Here is a 19,893-nt window from a genome sequence, read left to right as displayed (position 1 = left end):
GGACACATGGAGGCTTCAGAAGTGCTGGCTGGCTGATAATCATCTGCAGGTCCACTGATGAGTGAGTCCCACAAATAACTGGCCTTTTCTCTTTATGTATTTTTATGTATCTTAAATCCTTTTATAATTTGATATTTTAGGCTTTGCTTATGATATTTAATATTTTAATTGGTACAACCCTAAATGATAAAATAACAATATTCTTGGTTTTAATGAAGTTATAAATGAAGATGTTTTTATTTCATTAATTATGCTTTTAATTATGATTGTTTCCCAGAACCTTTACCTTACTCAAAACTAGTCTGCATGCTTAAAAGATTCAGGTATTTTCACTGTCTTTATGAAAAAAAAAACTTTTCTCATTATTTAATTTGGATTAATAAATCTAACTTTTAAATTGACAAAATACTTATTTTAAATCTTCTGAATAAAACTCCATTTTCAATTATCTATATTTTAAATCCAAACTCTTACAGCCAAAACAAACATTTTACACATACACACATACACACACACACACACACATACATATATATGTGTGTGTGTGTATACACATATAGAAACATATATGTTTTTATTAATGCTACAAACAGTGTCAAGTGCCCTATAGCATGCCTATGTTTAACAAAGTAATGTTAACTCCACTTATTATAGCTAGACATGACCAAAAATTAGGGTTTAACCTTCTTATCCAAAGTATAGTAAAGACATCAATCTCTAATAACAAGAATATTCATGATGTTTATATCTTTTTTAATATTTAAATTTTTATTTGTTTTACCCTTTGAAGGCCTCTTTGACCTTTAAAAATATATATCAAATGAGGCTAGAGAGAAAATAAAAACATCAAATGTCACTTGAAAACAGTGATTTTTTTTGTCTGTCTATAACCTGACTCTGCATTAAATAGAATATTTGAGAATGATGTAACACTGGATTTTTGACTACACTTATGATGTTTATATCTTAAGGCCTGATGTTTTTTAATTAACATTTAAAGTATCTTAAGTTATTATTTAAAAATGAATTAAATAATAGTTGTGCTAATAAAAAGGAAATAGATAATACTATACTTCTTAGGGTTTTTATTGCTGTGATAAAACACTGATACCAAAATCAACTTGGGAAGCAAGGAATTTATTCCAGCTTACAACTCTCAGATCACAGTCCATCGATGAGAGCAGTCAAGGCAGGAACTCACACTGGGTAGTAACCTGCAGGTAAGAACTTAATACACAGGCCACGGAGGAGTGATGCTTAATGACTTGTTCCTCATGGCTTCCTCAACCAGTTTTCTTATACCATCCAAAACCACTAGCCCAGGGTTGGCACAGCCACAGTGATCTGGGCCCTCCCATATAAACCATCAATCAAGAAAATGTTAAACACTTAAAGAACTGTTCAACATCCTTAGCCATCAGGGAACTGCAAATCAAAACCACTTTGAGATTCCATCTTACATCTGTCAGAATGGCTAATATCAGTAACACAAGTGACAGCTCATGGAACACTCATCCATTGCTGGTGGGAGTGCAAACTTGCACAGCCACTATGAACATCAGAACGATGGTTCCTCAGAAAATTGGTCTCTCCCAAGATACAGCTATACCACTTTTTAGCGTATAACCAAAAGACACTTTATCCTACCACAAGAACACTTGCTCAAACATGTGCATTGCTGCTCTATCCCTAATAGCTAGAAACTGAAAACAACCTAGATGTCCCTCAACTGAAGAATGGATAAAGAAAAAATAGTACATTTACACAAGAAAGTGTATTACTGCAGAAATAAAATAGCATCATGAAGTTTGCAGTCAAATCTGTAGAACTAGAGAAAATCATTTTCAGTGAAGTAATACAGATCCAGAAAGATAAATATGGCATATATTTGCTTGTATGTGGCTATTAGCCATTAAATAAATGATAATGAAGCTACAAGCTAAAGACCCAGAGAGGTTAGGCATAGAGGAAGAAGCTGGGAGCAGGTGTGTCACATTGATCTCTTCAGGAGAGGGAATAGATTTTATGGGTGGGTTGGAGGTGAAGGGATTGGAATGGGAATGGCTAGGGAAAAGGGGAGACAGGGCTGAGGGAGGCAATCCAGGAGGAAACAGCTGGAATTGTTCCTTCGTGAGTAAGATGGAAATCTAGTGCAATGGAAACTTCCTAAAATATATGAAAGAGATCCTAATGAAGTCTCCAAATAATGAGATGGAGTCCCAGTTGGCCATCTCTTGTCATCAAGTGAAGCTTCCAGTACCAGGACTGGGTTACATCCAGTTGAGTTGCTGGCCAAAGGGATCCTGTGGAAATCTCTAAACAACCCAGGCTGCTGCCAATAGGGTGGGTTGCTCTCCACAAACTGACAGCAAGGCCCCACTGCTGAAGACAACACATACAGAACTCAATGAACGTGGAGAAGTGGAGCTGGTGCCTACATACAACCTTCATACATTTTAGTGTCTTTTGTGTAGGAAGGTACTTTGAGACTACCAAAAGAGAAACATAAACACCAACCCAGCCAAAAATCTTAGATATTCAGTCTGTCCTGCCTACAAAATATGCTGGGGCAATGGTGTCACAAAGCTTGTGGGAGTGACCAACCAATGTCTGATTTGACTTAAGGCCCATTCCACGAGATGGAACCCAACATTGCTTGGGTGGCCAAGAACCAGAGACTAGGTAGCCCATAGACCTATAGTAAAACCAAATACTATTTGGTCTTTTTAAAAAGTAGCAATAAAATGGCTCCTAATGGTATTCTGCTATACTCATAGATCAGTGCCTTGTGAACAAATACAGAAACACACAGCTAGACATTACACAGAAAGATCTTGGAACAAACAGGCCTAAATGGGATGTCTCCATCAAATCCCATCCTTCAGAGCTCATGGAAGTCCTCAGAGGAGGAGGTCAAAAGAATGGAAGAGGCAGAGGGATGGAAGACACCAGAGGACAAGTTCCTCTAAATCAACTGTGTCAAGGTCATATGAACTCGCAGAGGCTGAAGCAGGAATCTCAGGGCCAACCCAGATCTACCCTGGGTCCTGCGTGTATATTGTAGCTTTCCGTTTAGTATTTGTTATGGGACTCCTGAGTGTGAAGGAGTGGGTCTTCTCTTGTGCCTGCTCTTGGGGCTCCTTTTCTTTTGTTGATCTGCTTTGACCAATTTTGGTATGAGGTGTTTTATTTTAGATTTTTTTATTTTGTTATGTTTTGTTGTTTCCTCTTAAGAGCCTGTTCTTTTCTAATGAGTGACAGAAACCGAGTGGACCCAGAAGGGAGGGGGGTGGGGAGCCAGTGGGAGGAGCAGAGGGAGGGGAAATTGTAATCATGACATGATATACTGTATGAGAAAAGAATCTATTTTTAATAAAGAGGGGTGTCCTATAGACTTGACTACAGGTCAGTATGGTGGGGATATTTTCTCAACTGAAGTTCCTCCTTCAAAAATGACTCTAGTTTGTGTCTACTTGACATAAAACTAGGCAGGACCGTATATGCCACATATGAATGTTATGCCAGATACAGAAGACAAACAGAAAAAAAAAATCAAATCTGGATAATGATGGCTAAGATATTTGATACAAACTAGAAGTTTCTTCTTACTGGCTTTACCAACTATCCCACTCTCCTGAAGGCTTCTGCCCCGCCTACAGCTCAGACTCATGTACACCAGATCCTAGAATGAGACTCTCTAGCTATGTCAAATAACACTTGTGCCTATCCCCACATGTGTAAAATATGACACTTGCCTAACAGGGGGAGATGAAGGAGAAACCTGGAAGGAAGGAAGGAGCTATGTCTGCAAAGGCCAAGGGACCGATTAGGACTGCGGTGACTCGGAGAGGTTGGTATGTTGCAGGTCCAGATGCTAACTGTAGTTTCTCTCTGACTGTCTTCAGACCCTTACAAAACCATTCCTTGCCAACTTCTCTGGTGGACCCAACATCCTGTGACTGACATATAAAACTGGACCTAACACCCTGTGGGCAGCAGATAAAAACCTTTTTGAGATGTATTAACTTATCAAATTCTAGTTTCCAAACATCAAAGGGCCAAGAATTCTATCAGATAGCATCTGGGGGAAGATAATGGATTTCTCTCTTGGCTGTAACCTACCTCTGATGTTTCCACCAAATGTATTTGAATGTTTTGATTTGTGGCTTTCTTTGTTCTGTTACTGTAAAGCTTTATGACACCTTTTCCGCACTGGAATACAGGCTGGGGAAGCTTAATGTTCCTATAGACTGTGGTCACTCATCTTGATTACAGAGTAAACTCTCTCTTGTCCCTTTGAACACAGGTCACGAAGCCTCCCTGTTTGCCAGCACAGTAATGTTCAAGCTCCTTTCACTCTTTCTTCCTTCCTTTCTTCCTTTCTTCCTTCCTTCCTTCCTTCCTTCCTTCCTTTCTTTCTTTTTTTAAAAATTTTTTGAGACAGGGTTTCTCTGTATAACCCTGCCTGTTCTGGAACTCACTCTGTAGACCAGGCTGGCCTTGAACTCAGAAATCCACTTGCCTCCCAAGTGCTGGGATTAAAAGCGTGTGCCACCACTGCCCGGCCCTTTCACATTTTCATTTCCAGCTTCTCTACCCAGACTCTCTCTTGCCCAGCAAATCTGGGTTCTTGGTGAGTATCCTTTGAGATTCATAGAGATTCACTTTGTGGCCAAGTACTCAGCCAGCTTGGTAAATATTTCATGTTTGTTGAAGAGGGGGCACAGCCACTATTTAGTGGACATCAGTATAAACGCATGCCTCTTAAAGCAAGTCCATTAACTGCTATTAAAAATTCCATCGCCCCAGTAAATTCCTTGTTCCCTTCATCTTTGTTTTCTGAGACATGTTTAACAGCAACAACAAAAGGGCCTCTTCTAGAGGTGGACTTAGCAATTATTTCCTTGTAATTTTGTCAGGTTTTGCTAGGTATATTTAGAAGTCATGTTGATAGTCTCATTTGGACACCCCATCCCTTAGAGTCTACTCTGTCCAGAGTTATACAGTTTGCCCAGCTTTGAGGGCAGCTTCCTTTGCATCTATCTGAGCAATGCTGAGAATCCTCTTATTCCTGTTTCAGAATAAGGGCTTCAATTGTGAGACCCTCGGCTTTAGGCAGGTGTTTCTCTTTCAGTTCTCTGCCCGAGGCAGTCCACAGAACTCACCCCTACTCTCTATGGAAATAAGACAACTCTAGAACCATCTCCTGAGAGTCCACATCTCAGCCAGACATCCCTGAGGACTGCCATGACCTTACCTCCAGTTCATGTCTCATTTTCATGTGATTTAGCAGCCAGGCCAGCTGTATGTAATAATAGTCTTGATGAATGTGGCACTTCCTTTTGAATGACTGAGAAAGGAAAATAGACCTCTACTGAATATTTTCATTCTTTTCTTTTGTTAGATTTTTGTTTTGTTTTGTTTTTAGTTTGCATGCACATGTGCACTCATGGTGTGTGTGTGTGTGTGTGTGTGTGTGTGTGTGTGTGTGTGGTGTGTATGTGTGTGTGTGATGCATATGTGGGTAGTTGTATATGTTGCTGCCCATGCATGAATAGAGAAAGGGAAGGGATTGACTTCAGCTGTATTCCTCTGCCAATCTTGATCTTAGTTTTTGAGATAGGATGTCTCACTGAACCTGGGCCTTACTGATTCAGTTAGGTTAGTTGGCCAGCAAGGCCCCAGGATCTACTTGTCTCTGCCCTCTAAGTAATGGAGTCGTGGATGCACACCCCAGCACTCCCACAAGCTACATGCTCCTCCCTTCTGGTACAGCCAGCTCTTCATCTCCCAAGTCATCTCTTCAGCCCCTAATGAGCACTTTCAATGCTCCAGCCTCTGTAGCAATGCATTCTGGGTTCCATCAGACTTATTTTTCACAGGTCATATAGAGCGTATTCCATTACATCACAGCTTCATAAATGCAAAAGGTAAGCCTTACAGGGAAGAATAACTTAACCAAGTCATGTAATTAGTAGACAGTGGTATCAGCTATTTAAACTCCAGGACCCACGTTATCTCCTCCTAAATCACACGGGAGATAAGAGTTAAGTAAGAAAACTGGGTATTTTAGTTATTTATAATGTGTAACATCTCTGACAATCACTGGGGGGAGGGAGGGAATATAATACACACTACAATGTAAAAACAGGCAAGGCACCAGGATAAGCTATTTACAAAAAAAACCAAAAACCAAAAACCAACAACAAAAAACCCACACATTCAGTAATGAGCATAAGAAGGCATGGTTAAGCCTGTTACCAATCAAATACCATGATAACTAAAATACGATGCTGCTGCCAGTCACACAGTAAACACAGTGTTTAATACGCACTGAGAGAAGAAGTGCGCATATGAGACTCGAGGTGTTGATGCCGGGTGTGAGACGGGCCACACACTAAGGCCTCTCAGAGTGAAAGAGAGCAGGTTCTCAGGTTTCTCACATTCTCCCTATTCAAGGCTTCAGCAAGCTTCTTTCTTATCAGCCATGAACACTGTCAGTGCGCACTCAGAAAGGCTGCTTGCCGACCAGAGTGTGCTGGGGCTGGTGCAAAGTAGATAATGCCTATCACGCAGCAGTGTTCTCACGGTGTGGGAGAGAAAATGCATCCTCTGGGTCCATCCCACCTTGGTTCTCCAAAGGCTCTAATAGGTGAATTCAGCACTGAGAAGCACTAACAGATGTGTGTGCGTATAAAAGAGAGCCTACTGTTGCCGGGTGGAGGTGCATCGCACCCTGAATCCTCTCGGAGTAGAAGATGGGCACACGCTTTCAGGCCTCTGACGTTCTCTATCATATCAGAGGAATGAAAACTAAAATTTTGGTTAATTCCCAGCATCAGTTACAGCAGCAGTTCTCAACCTGTAGGTCACGAACCTTTGGTGGTCGAATGACCCTAAGACCAGTGGAAAACACAGATATTTACATTACAATCTGTAACAGAAGCAAAATTACAGTTATGAAGTGGCAACAAAAATAATGTTATGGTTGGGCGTCATCACGGCATGAGGAACTGTATTAAAGGGTTAGAGCACTGGGAAAGTTGAAAACTCACTACCACTCACACCTAGTAGGAGCTTCAACTGAGATTTGGGGGTAACACAACTATGGAATACTTTATTTTAAAAAGCTTTAAAATACTTATATTACTTGGGAAAATCCTATATTTTTAGAAGAATTATAGGTTATAGAATTTTAGCAGTATATTAAAAATGATAATATATATGTACATACACTTGAATATCAAATGCCTTTTTATGCTAGTTTTTGTAATGCCATTCAGTATAAATATATATGTGTATTTATGTGTATGTATGTATGTATATGTTACTTGAAAGTATCAACAGCTATTTCTGTATGAAAGGATTATATAAGATTTTGCTTGTTTTGAATCTGCATAGCATGATTTTGCTCCAATAATTATGTGTAACTCTCATATTCCCCAGTTCAGCATCTTATAAATAATATCTGGCCAGACTGAGAATCAAGATGCTAAGCCTACAAAACCACAGCTTGTATTGAAAACATAAGGTCATTCCTACTTTCTGCTCCACAGGATGTCTGAGAACAAGCTCAAGAGGAAAACCTGAATTGACAAAAATGATGATCTTGTTACATCATACAAAGTGATATGTTTATATATAAGCACATACATGTATGTGTGCATGTATATACGTATACCTATATCTCTCCTGCAATGCTTCATACCAAACATTGGCAGTCGAGACGTAGAAGAAAAGGAAGAGAAGAATGAAGAGGAGAAGAAGAAAAGAAGGAGAAGGAAGAGGAAGGTGACTTACTTTTTACACTTTCAAGGTAGTTTTCCCAACAAACAAAATTAATTGGCAATTAAAATTAAGGGAGTTGGAGAAGGCAGGGTGAGGAGGACCTGATTAAAATCTACAAAATAAAAACCTGGCTTTGCCACTAAATCACACGAATGATTCCACCCACCAAAGCTTGATTAAATATTATTTAAATCAAAAAATCACCCAGTATAGTCCTTGAATGTTGAATAGAGATAACGGCATTTGTATTCCAACACCAGGATAGGTGAAAAATCCAACAAATTCAACCATTATTCATCTACACCGCGAGCAAGTGATTAAGAATTGCTTGGGTAGAAATTTCTGATAGAATCATAGACCACGAATAGAGAAAAGTTCTTACAGGCAAGGAAACGGGGTCAGTGAGGTGAAGCAACCGCAGCTGTTTGCCTCTAGACGGACAAAGCATGACAGTTCCCACTTCCTCTCCCGCACCTTTCTACAGAGACCGAAGGGAGCTGTGCTACGGATGACTCGGTAAGCTTTCTCATGGAAACGTCAGGTGTGTACGCGTGAGAAACGCACCCTCTGTTCAAAGTGAGCCACAAACCCACTTCCTTCTCCCCGTTTCAGAAGGCGAAATCTGGAGCCTGTATCTGGCGAAGTCGATATGACCTCCGCAGAGAGAACCAGTTTCCCTCGCTTCCTCCTGTCCTCAGCAAAAACCCTTCCCTCCTACTTTAGAGACATAACCGAGATACCTGGAATCAGCCCGTCTGTTGATCTTTGCACATTTGTTTCTGCGGGGTGGAGGTCACTTGAGAGAAGTCTATTATTCCGGCCTCCTGTCTACTTCCTCTGGAGCCCTTTCCCTTCAAGTTTCCTTATTCCTTTAGCCACAGCCTATGGACAGCTTGTTTACAAATCCCAGCCTCCGCCATAGGAGGAGGCTCTTGAAGCTTTCAAAGCCCCATCAGGCTAATGTCTCTGTGCATTACATAAGATACCTCTCCCAGAGAACTCTTTCCCCTTTGGAAATAGACATAAGCAAGGGGAACACATGTTCTGAGACGTGCCAAGTCCTTAGGAATGGCTTTAAGATCACAATAGCTCACAGTACAAGAATAGTAAAACCGGTCCTTCTTGTCCCTAACTAAATAATTTCTACTAAGCAGAGCTGGACATTAACCCCCTCGTTCTACTTTCTGTTGCTTCAGGATATAGCTCTCGGCCTTTTCCAAATACCAGGGTCATCAGTGTCCCTGTCTGTGTTATTTTATTCTTTATACATTTGTAGTCTTCACTGAAGACATCAAGCGCCCCACAAGTATGCACTACAAACACCCCACCTGAGAAAGTAGAGAGGGTTTTCTTCTCCCCAGTAACACCTTTGTAAAGTGATACACCCCATTACAAATCCTCAGGAAGTGATCTCTTTAATGCGTTGAATCCAGGTATGGACTTGGAGCTGAATAAAAAGGGATCATTCCGTCCTTGCTCACCTGTGCTACCTTACAGCTATTTTATTATGGTCTGATTCTTGGGGTGGGTTGAAAGAGTTCGTGTGTGTAGAGTTCTGGAATGTGAGGGAGGTACCCCTTCAGCAATGGCTAGCCAAGGTTTCCACGACGCCAGTGTAAAGTTGGGGCACAGACTAAGTCTCAAGGCACAAGTGATGCCGTTTGGTGGGCTGTAAGCAAATTCCTACTGCTTTAGAATCCGCTCTTGAAAGCAAGTCTGTGCAGAGCCTAGCATGTGAACATTAGGAAAGTAAAGCCACTTTGCTTAGAAGCACAGGCAAGAGAAGAACAACCCTCCAGCTTTTTTCCTCAGGCTCCGGGATGCCTCTTCTGTTGCTGAGACTTACCACAGCTGGTATCACTGCCAGAGTAATGGAAGGAGCCTTCTTGTATCAACAAGGAAGGCTGCCACATGAGCTAGACCGAGAAGCAGTATCCTAGAACATTCATTAATGTCAGTCCTGATTAAAAAGTTCTGATCTGAGTGCAATACAGAAGTGGAAAGGCAACAGAACTGCGGCATCATTGTCAAGTACGTGGCCACAAGAGTGAGGATACTGCTGCAGTTGTCCAACTGAGGCAAAAGACCCAAAGGTCCTCCACACAGAATACCACTGCCATTGCATGTCCAGGCAACCTCTGCTCAACTAAACCTAAGTGGCCGTTATCACCCCCTTACACAATCTGTAGTCTTTAACACACTTACAAGGGAAACATGTGTTCAATTCAGACAGTAAGAATAAAGCAGAATGGGAGATTTGAGAAGCACACAGTCTTTTGGGCTGTTGAAGAGGACGAGCTGCTATTGACACTCTACTAAAATTATTGCAAAGCACTTCCAAATGCCAGAGGTTACAGGCTCAGCAGAAGTGATGACGTTCATACACCTTGCAAGCATACGGATGCTTCCATTATCAAAAGTTCCCCAGCTTTGCAGGTAAGGAAACTTCAGGGGCTTAGAGATGCTGGACAATGAGCCTGAAAACCAAGCCAACAAGTGGCATCAGGAGGATGAGAACCCAAGAGAGCAGAGTTACGCGACGAAGCCCTTAATAAAATATGATGTTTATACTAGAATTCTCAAGGGCCCTGCACAACAGGGCCTCCCATGTAGAAAGTAATAAACCTGGCTCACACATAAGAGCAAAGCATGTCATGAATCAGACATGTCATAGTTAAGAGCACACAGGACAGTGACCTTTGTCAACATAACTGTCAAGACCTGGGTAAAATATTAAGGCCTAGATGTAATGTTTAGGCCTATATAAAATGTTAAGACCTATAAGGAAACGTTCTAATGTTGGCACCCAACCTCACAAACCACTCAAACACTAATCTCAACCAGATCGGGAGAGTTGATTGAGCGTATACCCCAGGACTGATCCAGCAGGACCTTAGTCCAGATTTGGGAACTGAACCTTGACCCTTAGTTAAGATCCTACAGGGGTTTTAAGCCCCAAATCCATAAACATCTGTGCCAAGTTATTCCACCAATCAGGATTTAGGGATAGGAGATTCCGTTAGGAACATGTCTTTGTTGTACATTGTCTAAAACATGATTACTTCTATTGGTTAGGGTATTCAACTGTGGCAGGGGATTTGTGTAGCCTTCAGGTCTTAACTTGTCTACACCAGGATAGGACTTGTGTTGTTTAACCTTCATCTCTTAACTTGTTCTTACCTAGGTCCTAACAATAACATCAAGAAAAGAAGTATTATTTAAATTTCTGGTGTAAATATTTCTGATGTCATCTAGTGGTACAATATATAGCCCACAATGAAAAATGATCACTACAGCTAAGAAAGTCAAATTCTCCCTGAGTTTTGGGAAAGAACGTGTAAGCCACACTACTCTGTCCAAACAACATAATATAAAACTGGAGAAAGAAAGAAGAAAGGAATATTGGTTCAAGTAAGTAGATAAAGTTCTGGGAGTAATCTAAGCCTTCATTTATGTAATCGAAGTGATAAGGCCTCAAAGTAATATTTAATTACTAAGATTGAGGTTTAATACCTAGCAAGGTGATGTACACAGAACAGGCACTCTGATGTATCATTCCAGAACAAATGGCTGAATTCATAGACATAACGTTAAGGGCACGTAGGCATTGTTCTTTCATACACTTGAACAGTTTTTTAAACTCCGCCATGTAGAGCCCATGACATTTCCTGGTTGGCAATGTTTTCCTTTTGATTTGAATCCCAGGAAATCTAACTCAAACAAAGGAAAGGAAGTACCATCCACCTTGAGAGAGAAAAGAAAACAAAGGCCCCCAAATAGTGTAGAGCAGAAGGAAAGCTCTGGTTTCCGCGCAGAGACACAGGGAGAAGAGGAATCTCTAGCAACTGCTTCTACCAAAAGGTTTTATTCCCATCCGAGAAATTACAAACCTGTTCTCCACTAAAGCGTGAGAACACTAGACATAAATATGTCTTTAAAGCCACACAGTGGTGACTGGAGGAGAATACAGACACTCTCTCTCAGTATGCACAACTAATATCAACAGTTGTAAACTCAGGCCAAGAAAAAAAATGCTTTTTCTCAAAAGCATCTCAGTGCCCTGAGGACTCAATAGAGAATCAATATGCACTCAAAGGTAACTATTCATTCTTTATAGGATCCTCTAAAAGTAACTCAAGCAAAAGAATACAAATATCTCCGGTTATTTTCACACAGTAAGATGCTAGCTTAGACCTAGACTGTCCAAAGCATTTAGCAAACTTCTGTCCTGTTTGTAAGGAAAACCAAACAAACAAAACAAGTTCTATGCAAGACAATGAAGATGCCAGCACACATTTTACATCATCTGACAGTGGCATCCTTTTACCAAAGGCAAATCTGAGGTCCTCTGAGCCTGCTCCATCCTTAGGACAGTCAATAGCATTATCTGCTGGGTGCTCACATCTCTGTTTTTGCATGAGGCCTTTATCTTATTTTAGCAACAACAACAACAAAAATGATGCAGGATGCCTATAACCTTGATGCTCACTGTGAACTTAAGCCACTTTTGCACAAGCCACTAACAGAACAAAAGCAGTGTGGTTCATTCTGGCTTGCAGTGCTTCTGCCAAATGGCAGATCTGAGGGGACACTTAAACTGGTACCGAACTGTACACCAGGTGAAATAGAACCTTAAAGCCAAAGCGGGAACACCCTCCCTTCCAAGAGATAAACAGGATGAAGGAAGACAAGGAGGAGGAGGAGGAGGAAGGAAGGAAGGAAGGAAGGAAGGAAGGAAGGAAGGAAGGAAGGAGAAGGTGAGGTAGCCGTACTTTCAAAAATAACAAATTAAATACAAGAAGTGCTAAAGTAATCAGAACTGAGTGGAATGTAGGCTTTCACAATTTTATCCCATGCTTCTGTCATTCCCATGGAAAATGTGTAAGGTATGGTAGAATAGCTGACATGGGCGTAGAAGACTTATCAAACCAGGGATTTAATTTTCATTACTATTTCATTTCTCTAAATGGTTGGAACTATAGTTACAGCAATAGTTATAGAAAACAAAATACTGACAACTGCTGAGGTTACATATTAAACTGCCCTGGGTCTGGCATGGTAGTTGCCAAAAGAAACCTGCAAAGAATGACAAAGCATTTTTTTTTAATTAACAAATGCACTTGCCTTGATTTTTGACTATGCAAAGCTAAGCATACATTTGAAACACATCTGTCATTGAAACTGAATTCCAGTAGGTCTCAGCTTTTAAGAATAGACTGCCCACACCTTTATCCTTAAGAATAGAAACATTTCTGCTGTTTACAAAATAATGAACAATATACATTACTTGAGACAAACGTGGCCACCAGATTTGCCTTTCTGTCTGCTTCCTGTCTTTCAGGGAAACCAAGCAATGTAAAACAAACACAGACGAAAGTGAAATAAAATCCCTGGTTTGGAAAGGGTACCTAGTAAACAACAAAGTAATCTACATAACAAAACCACCAACCAACACACCACAGGACAACAGTTGTACAGCATTACCCAGATTCATCTTTAATTATTTTCCCATTGGTTCAAAATATATGCTTGCTCTTAGGAGAAAAAGGAAGACTTGGTTAGTAAACGAATCTAGAAGTCTCTGATTTCCCAAGGTGCTATTGAAATTCCCACACCCTTATTTAAGAAGAGAAACACTTAAGGGAGGTGACTGGAAGGAAGTGCCCCTTACTTGAATTCTCAGTTGGATTTTCCCGTCTCTGTAATAGGTTCTTTCCAGTTTTCGTTCTCAAATCTCCAGAGAAGCAAGCACATACAGGCAAACAAGCGCGGTATATCTACCACTGAACATGGAGACAGCACCAACACCGGTAATCACAGCCAACCACCGTGACAGTGAGACCTGGGTGTCCTTTTAAAGAGCTTTGGAACCACTCACTGCCTTACAGCTCTCGGTTCCCACACAGTTCCACTTCCACCAAGAACTTTAAAAACAGAAAGACAAACCAGGTTGCACCCAAGAGACAAGAAGGAAAACAGAACGTGCGATTTGGAGACAAGGGTTTTACTGCAAAATGAGTAACGGTGGCCAGCTGCCCAAAAGTGTAGCCGTATTAGAAAATGCCAACCCAGTCTCCAGACACCGGTGTCAAGTCATGGAGAAAAGTAAGTAAATAATAGTGGCCACTGTTTTAAGAGTAAGAATAGTAATAACGATTGTCACCACAGCCTTCCGTACAGCTACACGTGGAGCCACTCCTCCCGGCTCCACCACTTCAGCCTCCGGGCATCCTGCGCTGCCCGCAGCAGAATTAGGGGCCACTGGCCTAAGGTGGCGAAATCAGTGGGTGGATCGAGTGGGCGGGGCAGATGGGCGGGGCTCAATGCCCCGCCCCTAGTTCCCGACGTGCCCAACCCTCGTGCGCCTGCGCTTCTTACCGGGCTAGCTGGGGGGGGGGGGTGTGCGGGTGCGGGGGGGTGGGGAAGTGTTGGGGGGCGGGGACTAGTTGGTGGTCCTTACTATGAGCGTAATTCGGCTGTAGCAGGGCTTGGGGATGCTGCTAAAGGAGCTGCGTCCAGCACAAACATGGAATTAGACCTAACTGGAGACCTCGCTAGACAGTCACTGGCAGCCAGGACTCAGGGATAAAGGAGATGGACGTGGGAAATCTGGTCTGTGTGCTTGAAGGCAGGGTCCGTAGGAGCTGGACACTTGGGGACTGGGGGGTGGTGATGGGGTCTCCCCACCAACTAGAAAAGGAAACTTGTGGCGGGCGGGCACGCGCTACCAGCCGACAAATCAGGAGCGAGCGCTGGCCTGCAGTTACCTTTCGCGGGTAAACCGCTCTTCTGCACCGCACCAGGGTTCCCTGCCTGCCGGGCATTCCGCGGAGCTGCACTGTGCCAGGCACTTTTGAGGTTGCCCTGAAAACAAAGACTTATTTTGGGCGGTGGGGCGTGGGGGGGGGGGCGGAGGACAGCTGGTGTCCTTATTTCCCTATTCTCTGGGATTCCCCGCCATCCTGGAACATCTCATTGTATTAAAAAGCCTGTCTTATTTTGGAGTTGCATAATTATGGACAAATTAAGTCAGCTGAGAGTTAAAACAAGCCATCGCCATACAAGAAAACCGTTTGTGTATGGTTAGATACTGTGGGATTTCAGAGGCCTTTACCTTCTTTTTTTTTTTTTTTTCCAAAATCCCTTCTAAGTCTATACTGATAATATTTGGGAGGTAGTGAATGAAATGCCAATGCCTATATTGCAGGGAGAGAGGTCACCATTTACTGACTGAAAATAGCGTTGGCTGGTTGAATTTCATACTCACACGGGAAATGTTAGCAAGGTCTAGATTAATAATAGAATATGTTTTATCTATATTAATTATTAATCTAAATTTTTAAAAGAAACCACCCTTCCCCGTGTAGCCCAGGCTGACCCTCCTGTCTCAGGCTTTCAAGTGTTGGGCTTACAAATGTATTTCCCAACTTCTAATTTTAAGCAAATTGGAAAGCAGGGGGATTTGGCTCAGTGATATGGCCTTGCATGAGACCAGAGTTTCAATATCCAGTACAGAAAGAAAACGTTAAACTTTTTGAATGCCTCTCTGTCTTTCTTAAGCTCCATGCTTAAGCCTGTATTAAAAATATGCCATTTTAAAAGTACTTCAAAAATAAATTTTAAATGATTTTTTTTACTCTTTCCCCCCCCCCCCTCCTTACAATGCTAGCCTGCTTAAACTCAGTATCATAGCAACTCAGAATGGTTTCCGTAAGGATATTTTCTAAGTGATAACCACTTCTTTTCAGTAACGATTCGTTCTCAGGAAGTTCAGTTCTCACTTAACCAGCAGCTATGAAAAAGAGCATTTATCGCTCACTCAAAACCCAGCAGCATCCACTACTTCTGCGAAGACCCTTACCTCCAAAGCTCCCTAAAGTACCTTTATTAAAAAAGAAAGTTCGTATAGTACATACAGGTATGTACAGATATGTGTATTAACCTTGGTGTGTTTTTTTTCCATAGAAATCCCTTGCTTTACTTAATTTACAATCTCAGTAAAGACAGTTACTAATAGCCATACGGAAAAATGTTTATCATAAGGTGACAACAACCAAGAATCAGTTCTATAGGTGTGCTCATTGATTGATCCTCATTCGTGGACTTGTCAAATATGAGTTTACTTACTGCTAAAATCCCCAAATCAATAGTTCTTCTGTTCATGGGAACGTGTGTTTAGATAAGCGAAAATACAAGTTCCACAACACGCATGAACCCAGTACACACCTGGATGACGCAGGATTGACTCTGCCTTCCTGTTTCAGCTCCTGTAATATAAACACGTGTTCCTTTCCTGGTCTACTTAATTCCATGGTTCTTTGAATTTTTTGTGCCCCCTCTTTTTTATCTGTTGGTTTATGATATCCATAAGTGTATTGTTGAAGCTCAGTCTAAACAAGAGAAAGCTGTAATGTGCTTAGCAGAGAACATCATGTCAGACGAACTTCCTTGATGTGTGCAGTATGCTTGGCTGTGAGGTCTATAGTAACAAACCAATGATATATTCTATATATTAGGAAAGTATATTTCATCATATCTATTCAAATAGTATGTCCTTAAATGCAGACCATAGAACCACACGATTATATGTGGATTGGTTGATGAAAATGTTGAGAACAGAGTCTTAAAGGAACCTGACCTTATAATTTTCCCTAGAAGTTCAGTGTAGGGTACTTGAGCATTTGCTAAGTCTAAACAAATAATGAAGATTGACTGTGTTTATTAAGCACACTGTAGGAACTGGTGATGAAATAGTCAACAAAACCAGACCTTGCTCATCATCTTCCACTAGTTTCTGTCAGGTGGGATAGGGGCCAGAGAGATGGTTCAGTGGTTAAGCACTGGCGGCTCTTCTTAGAGGACCAGGGTTTGATTCCCAGCAGCTACTTGGTGCCTCACAGTTCCAGAAGATCCAGTGTTCTCTTCTGGTCTCTGCAGGCACTAGGCAATCATGTCATGTAGGCAAAAACACTCCTACACATTTTTAAAAAGTTTTTAAAGATGAGCCACTTTTATAATGTTAAAGTTATCCTTTCATCTATGCCTATCAAAGATGTAAAAAAGCAATCTATCCATTACCCCCGAATCCGACAAAACCATTGTTGTGCCATTTCTACGTCATCCTTCCTGTGTTTCTGTGATGTCCCGTGTTTCTATATTTGCAAGCTGTTCTGTAAGTAGCACCCACGGCCCTGCAGATTGACAGCTCCTTACCAGGTTCTGTGCTGGACTTTCACTATTTGTCTTTGGTTTCACTCCATAGCCCAGTGCAGAATTTCTCGACGTTGGCACCACAAAGCTTATTTGCCTTTGCCATCTTGGAGAGTCTATGACCTTGACTAACATCAACCCCGAGTACTTTGTTCATAGTGGGTATTTGTGATATTTGCTCAATGAATGAACAAATATAAGTGGCTTAAGTCTAATTTATAAAATAAACATTATAACACGGAACCAGAACCTTCACATAGCCAAAAATTGGAACGTACCTGTTCATCGTACAGAATTTAATGACCTTGTTCCTGCTTTACATCACCTTTCCGTTGGCTACTAATAATGAGCTTCACAGGAAATGAAGACAGGAAGCAACAGGAGAAAGCAGCATTGGATACACTTGGATACATATGTGTGCACACAATGGTAGAGACCGGTGTAGTTAGCAGCTATGAGAAGCTGTAGTAGCAAGGCTTGAACCAAACCTTGACTTAAAGTGGGATACAAAAAAAAAAAAAAAAAAAAAAAGGAGACTGTGTGCTTTCTGCATGCAGAGGATAGTACTGGAAACGTATGAATAGAAATACCTTGGGGGGAAAAAAAGCTAAGGTCATGGTGAAATGGTTGGGTTAAGAATGCTGGTACACTTTGCTTAGGTGATAAGGCGACGCCAGCTCCCCCTTCAGTAGTCACTCCTTGGAGTCCTCCATACACAGCTCTCTGCCAAGTCCCCCTCAATTGGCTTGAAATGGGAAATTTCATGTCCCTCTCCAGCCACCAAAGGGAGAAGGGAGAGTCTGGGAACAGGGTTAACGTGGTGGCCATGACACCAATCACAGTCCCTCTCTCTCAGCCCAGCTCTGGCCTCATCCATAGAGGGGGAGTTGAGATGCTGGGTAGAGGATTTGTGTACCTTCCCGTTGAAGTTCCACCATACTGAATCCATTCCCTCCTCGCTGGAACGGAATGTTCATCGCCATTTATTGCAGTTAAGGCAACAGGAAGATGATGCCTGACATTCTGTCCCATAGGTAAGGAGAGGCACATCTGATGGACTGAGGTATCCAATAATGCAGGCTCCATAAATCTCTGGACCTAAGTGAGGAAAGAGTTCTTAGCAGAGACATAAACATGCAGTATCTTTTAGTCAGTATCAGCATGTCCCTATGTCTGAAAGGCTGCTTTTATGTTTTCATTTGGCATGAAAAAGAAATGTTGCACTTTACTAAATAATAATAAAAAAATTCAGATGGGGAAAGCTGATGATGAACGAGCCATTTCATCAAAAGTCCCTTTCGCCGTCTCTATTGCCAGAGTTTTAGTGACAACTGCCCCAAATCTCTTCTTTGTGTCTTGGACTTTTCCCCACGGTTTTTGTTCTTCCAAGAGTTGCTCCATCCTTTGTAAGTCGGTTAGCTTCTCAATTGTTTGCTCAAAGTATATTCCTATCAGTTTGACAGAAGTCCCCACAGCTAAGCGGATCTGTTCTTAGAAGGTGAATGAGAAGTAAAAAACAACAACAAAAAAACAGCCTTTAGCAGCTTTGTTTGGAGAGCTTAATAAATATATGCTCATCTCGCCCTCTAACCCTTTATTCTGTTTAGTTAAGGCTAGAGAACCGAAGGAGGAGACCTATGGAAAGTTCGATCCTGATGAAAGTGCTTTCGTGAAAATGGATCAAAATGTTTCTCAATCACAAAGACCTACCAGCACTCAAACCATCTGTCTTGACTATGACCATAAGGCACTCGAAAGAGTGGTTAACATTTTTCCACATCAACACCGTGTTCGCCGTTTTCACTGGAAGGTCCCAAAGAGCACCGCTGGTTCCATGTTCATTCCAAGATGTCTGTCGGCGTCTTCCAGAATTTTTAAGAATACGCTATCCCAAATGAAAAAAAGAGCCAAGAAGTCCTCGAAAAAGGAAGTCAAAGAAGATGGGTATCTCACTAAAAAGACATTTAACACTTTAGTTCTTTCCAAGGAGTTTTCCAAACCTTCACCCACTTCTTACTCTAGATTCATCGCATCTAAGTTTAAGCCACTAGGTACCCAGTTTCACCCTGCACCAAAGATTTCAGGCTATAGTCAAGAGCTCCCTCTTCTCAGAGATGTAAAGAGGGCAGCACTCAGCCCTGTACCTAGCACTTCATCTGTAATACCTGAACCGCAGTGGTCTGAACGGACACACCCTTCGGCAGCCCCAAGTAAAGTGGTACTGAACACTGGCTCACTCCCGCCAGCCCGTTCTCTGCCAACGCCTGTTTTGCCAAGAAAACCTCTAAGACAGGCTATGATAGGTAAGTAAAATTGAAACGTGGTCTTCAGGGGTGGTGCCATTAAGAACAGAGGAGAGGGAAAAATACAAGGAGGTGGAGAGTTTTCAAGGTAGAAAAAAAAAAAGAACATTTGTTTTTTGTTTTTTTTTTGTTTGTTTGTTTTTGGTTTTGTTTGTTTGTTTGTTTGTTTTTTCTTTCGAGACAGGGTTTCTCTGTATAGCCCTGGCTGTCCTGGAACTCACTTTGTAGACCAGAAAAAAGAACATTTAGATTAACACTTCGTACCTCAGCCTGGGAACACCAACAGTCACCCTGACCTTATAGAGCTGTGAAGGATAGCCTGGCTACTGTATCTGGATAGTATTGATGAAAGTTGATCAGAAAGTTCACAAAAACCTAGAAGGAAATCAGTGAGAAGGTGCCTGGTAGTGCTTTACCTAGGACCTAAAGTATTCAAGGAGGATAAACAGCTATTTAGAGGGTAGCCTACAGGACTCCTAAAGGGGACAGGAAGTGCAGCCCAGTCCATTAATAATTATAATAATAATAATACTTATAATGAAATCACTCTCAAAGGTATCTAAAAGTTGTTCTCTTTTTTTTTTTCTTTTTT

General features: G+C 41.6%; 2 protein-coding genes and 1 long non-coding RNA gene across 11 annotated transcripts in view; 2 read left to right on the top strand and 1 right to left on the bottom strand.

Annotated features, from left to right (window-relative positions):
* Positions 1 to 14,066, bottom strand: part of Lcp1 (lymphocyte cytosolic protein 1) — a 99,738-nt gene extending 85,672 nt beyond the window's left edge. Inside the window, exon 1 of one of the 5 annotated variants that reach the window (XM_006518704.1) lies at positions 13,967 to 14,066. The gene's annotated coding sequence lies outside the window, so the exon portion shown is untranslated. Of the gene's footprint in view, positions 1 to 8,528; positions 8,754 to 13,459 lie in introns of those variants that run through there. The other 4 variants (NM_001247984.1, XM_006518701.3, XM_006518703.4 and 1 more) reach the window with 4 other exon arrangements.
* Positions 8,057 to 9,282, top strand: Gm15628. Its single transcript, XR_383590.3, has 2 exons — positions 8,057 to 8,304; positions 8,401 to 9,282. It is a non-coding gene; the product is annotated as a predicted gene 15628 (long non-coding RNA).
* A 142-nt stretch (positions 14,067 to 14,208) lies between the features above and the next one.
* The window catches only part of Lrrc63 (leucine rich repeat containing 63), a 46,660-nt gene continuing 40,975 nt past the window's right edge, over positions 14,209 to 19,893 (top strand). For 3 of the 5 annotated variants that reach the window (XM_006519545.1, XM_006519548.2, XM_017316193.1), the window contains exons 1-3: positions 14,209 to 14,646; positions 15,537 to 15,706; positions 18,606 to 19,301. In XM_006519545.1, the coding sequence (XP_006519608.1) occupies positions 15,583 to 15,706; positions 18,606 to 19,301 (820 nt within the window). In that variant the 5' untranslated portion in view covers positions 14,209 to 14,646; positions 15,537 to 15,582. The remainder of the gene's footprint in view (positions 14,647 to 15,536; positions 15,707 to 18,605; positions 19,302 to 19,893) is intronic. The other 2 variants (XM_006519546.1, NM_027581.1) reach the window with 2 other exon arrangements.

Source organism: Mus musculus, chromosome 14, assembly GCF_000001635.26.
Source record: "Mus musculus strain C57BL/6J chromosome 14, GRCm38.p6 C57BL/6J".
NCBI lineage: Eukaryota > Metazoa > Chordata > Mammalia > Rodentia > Muridae > Mus > Mus musculus.
The sequence above is the reverse complement of the archived record's forward strand: the minus strand, read 5'-3'. Positions and strand labels throughout refer to the sequence as shown.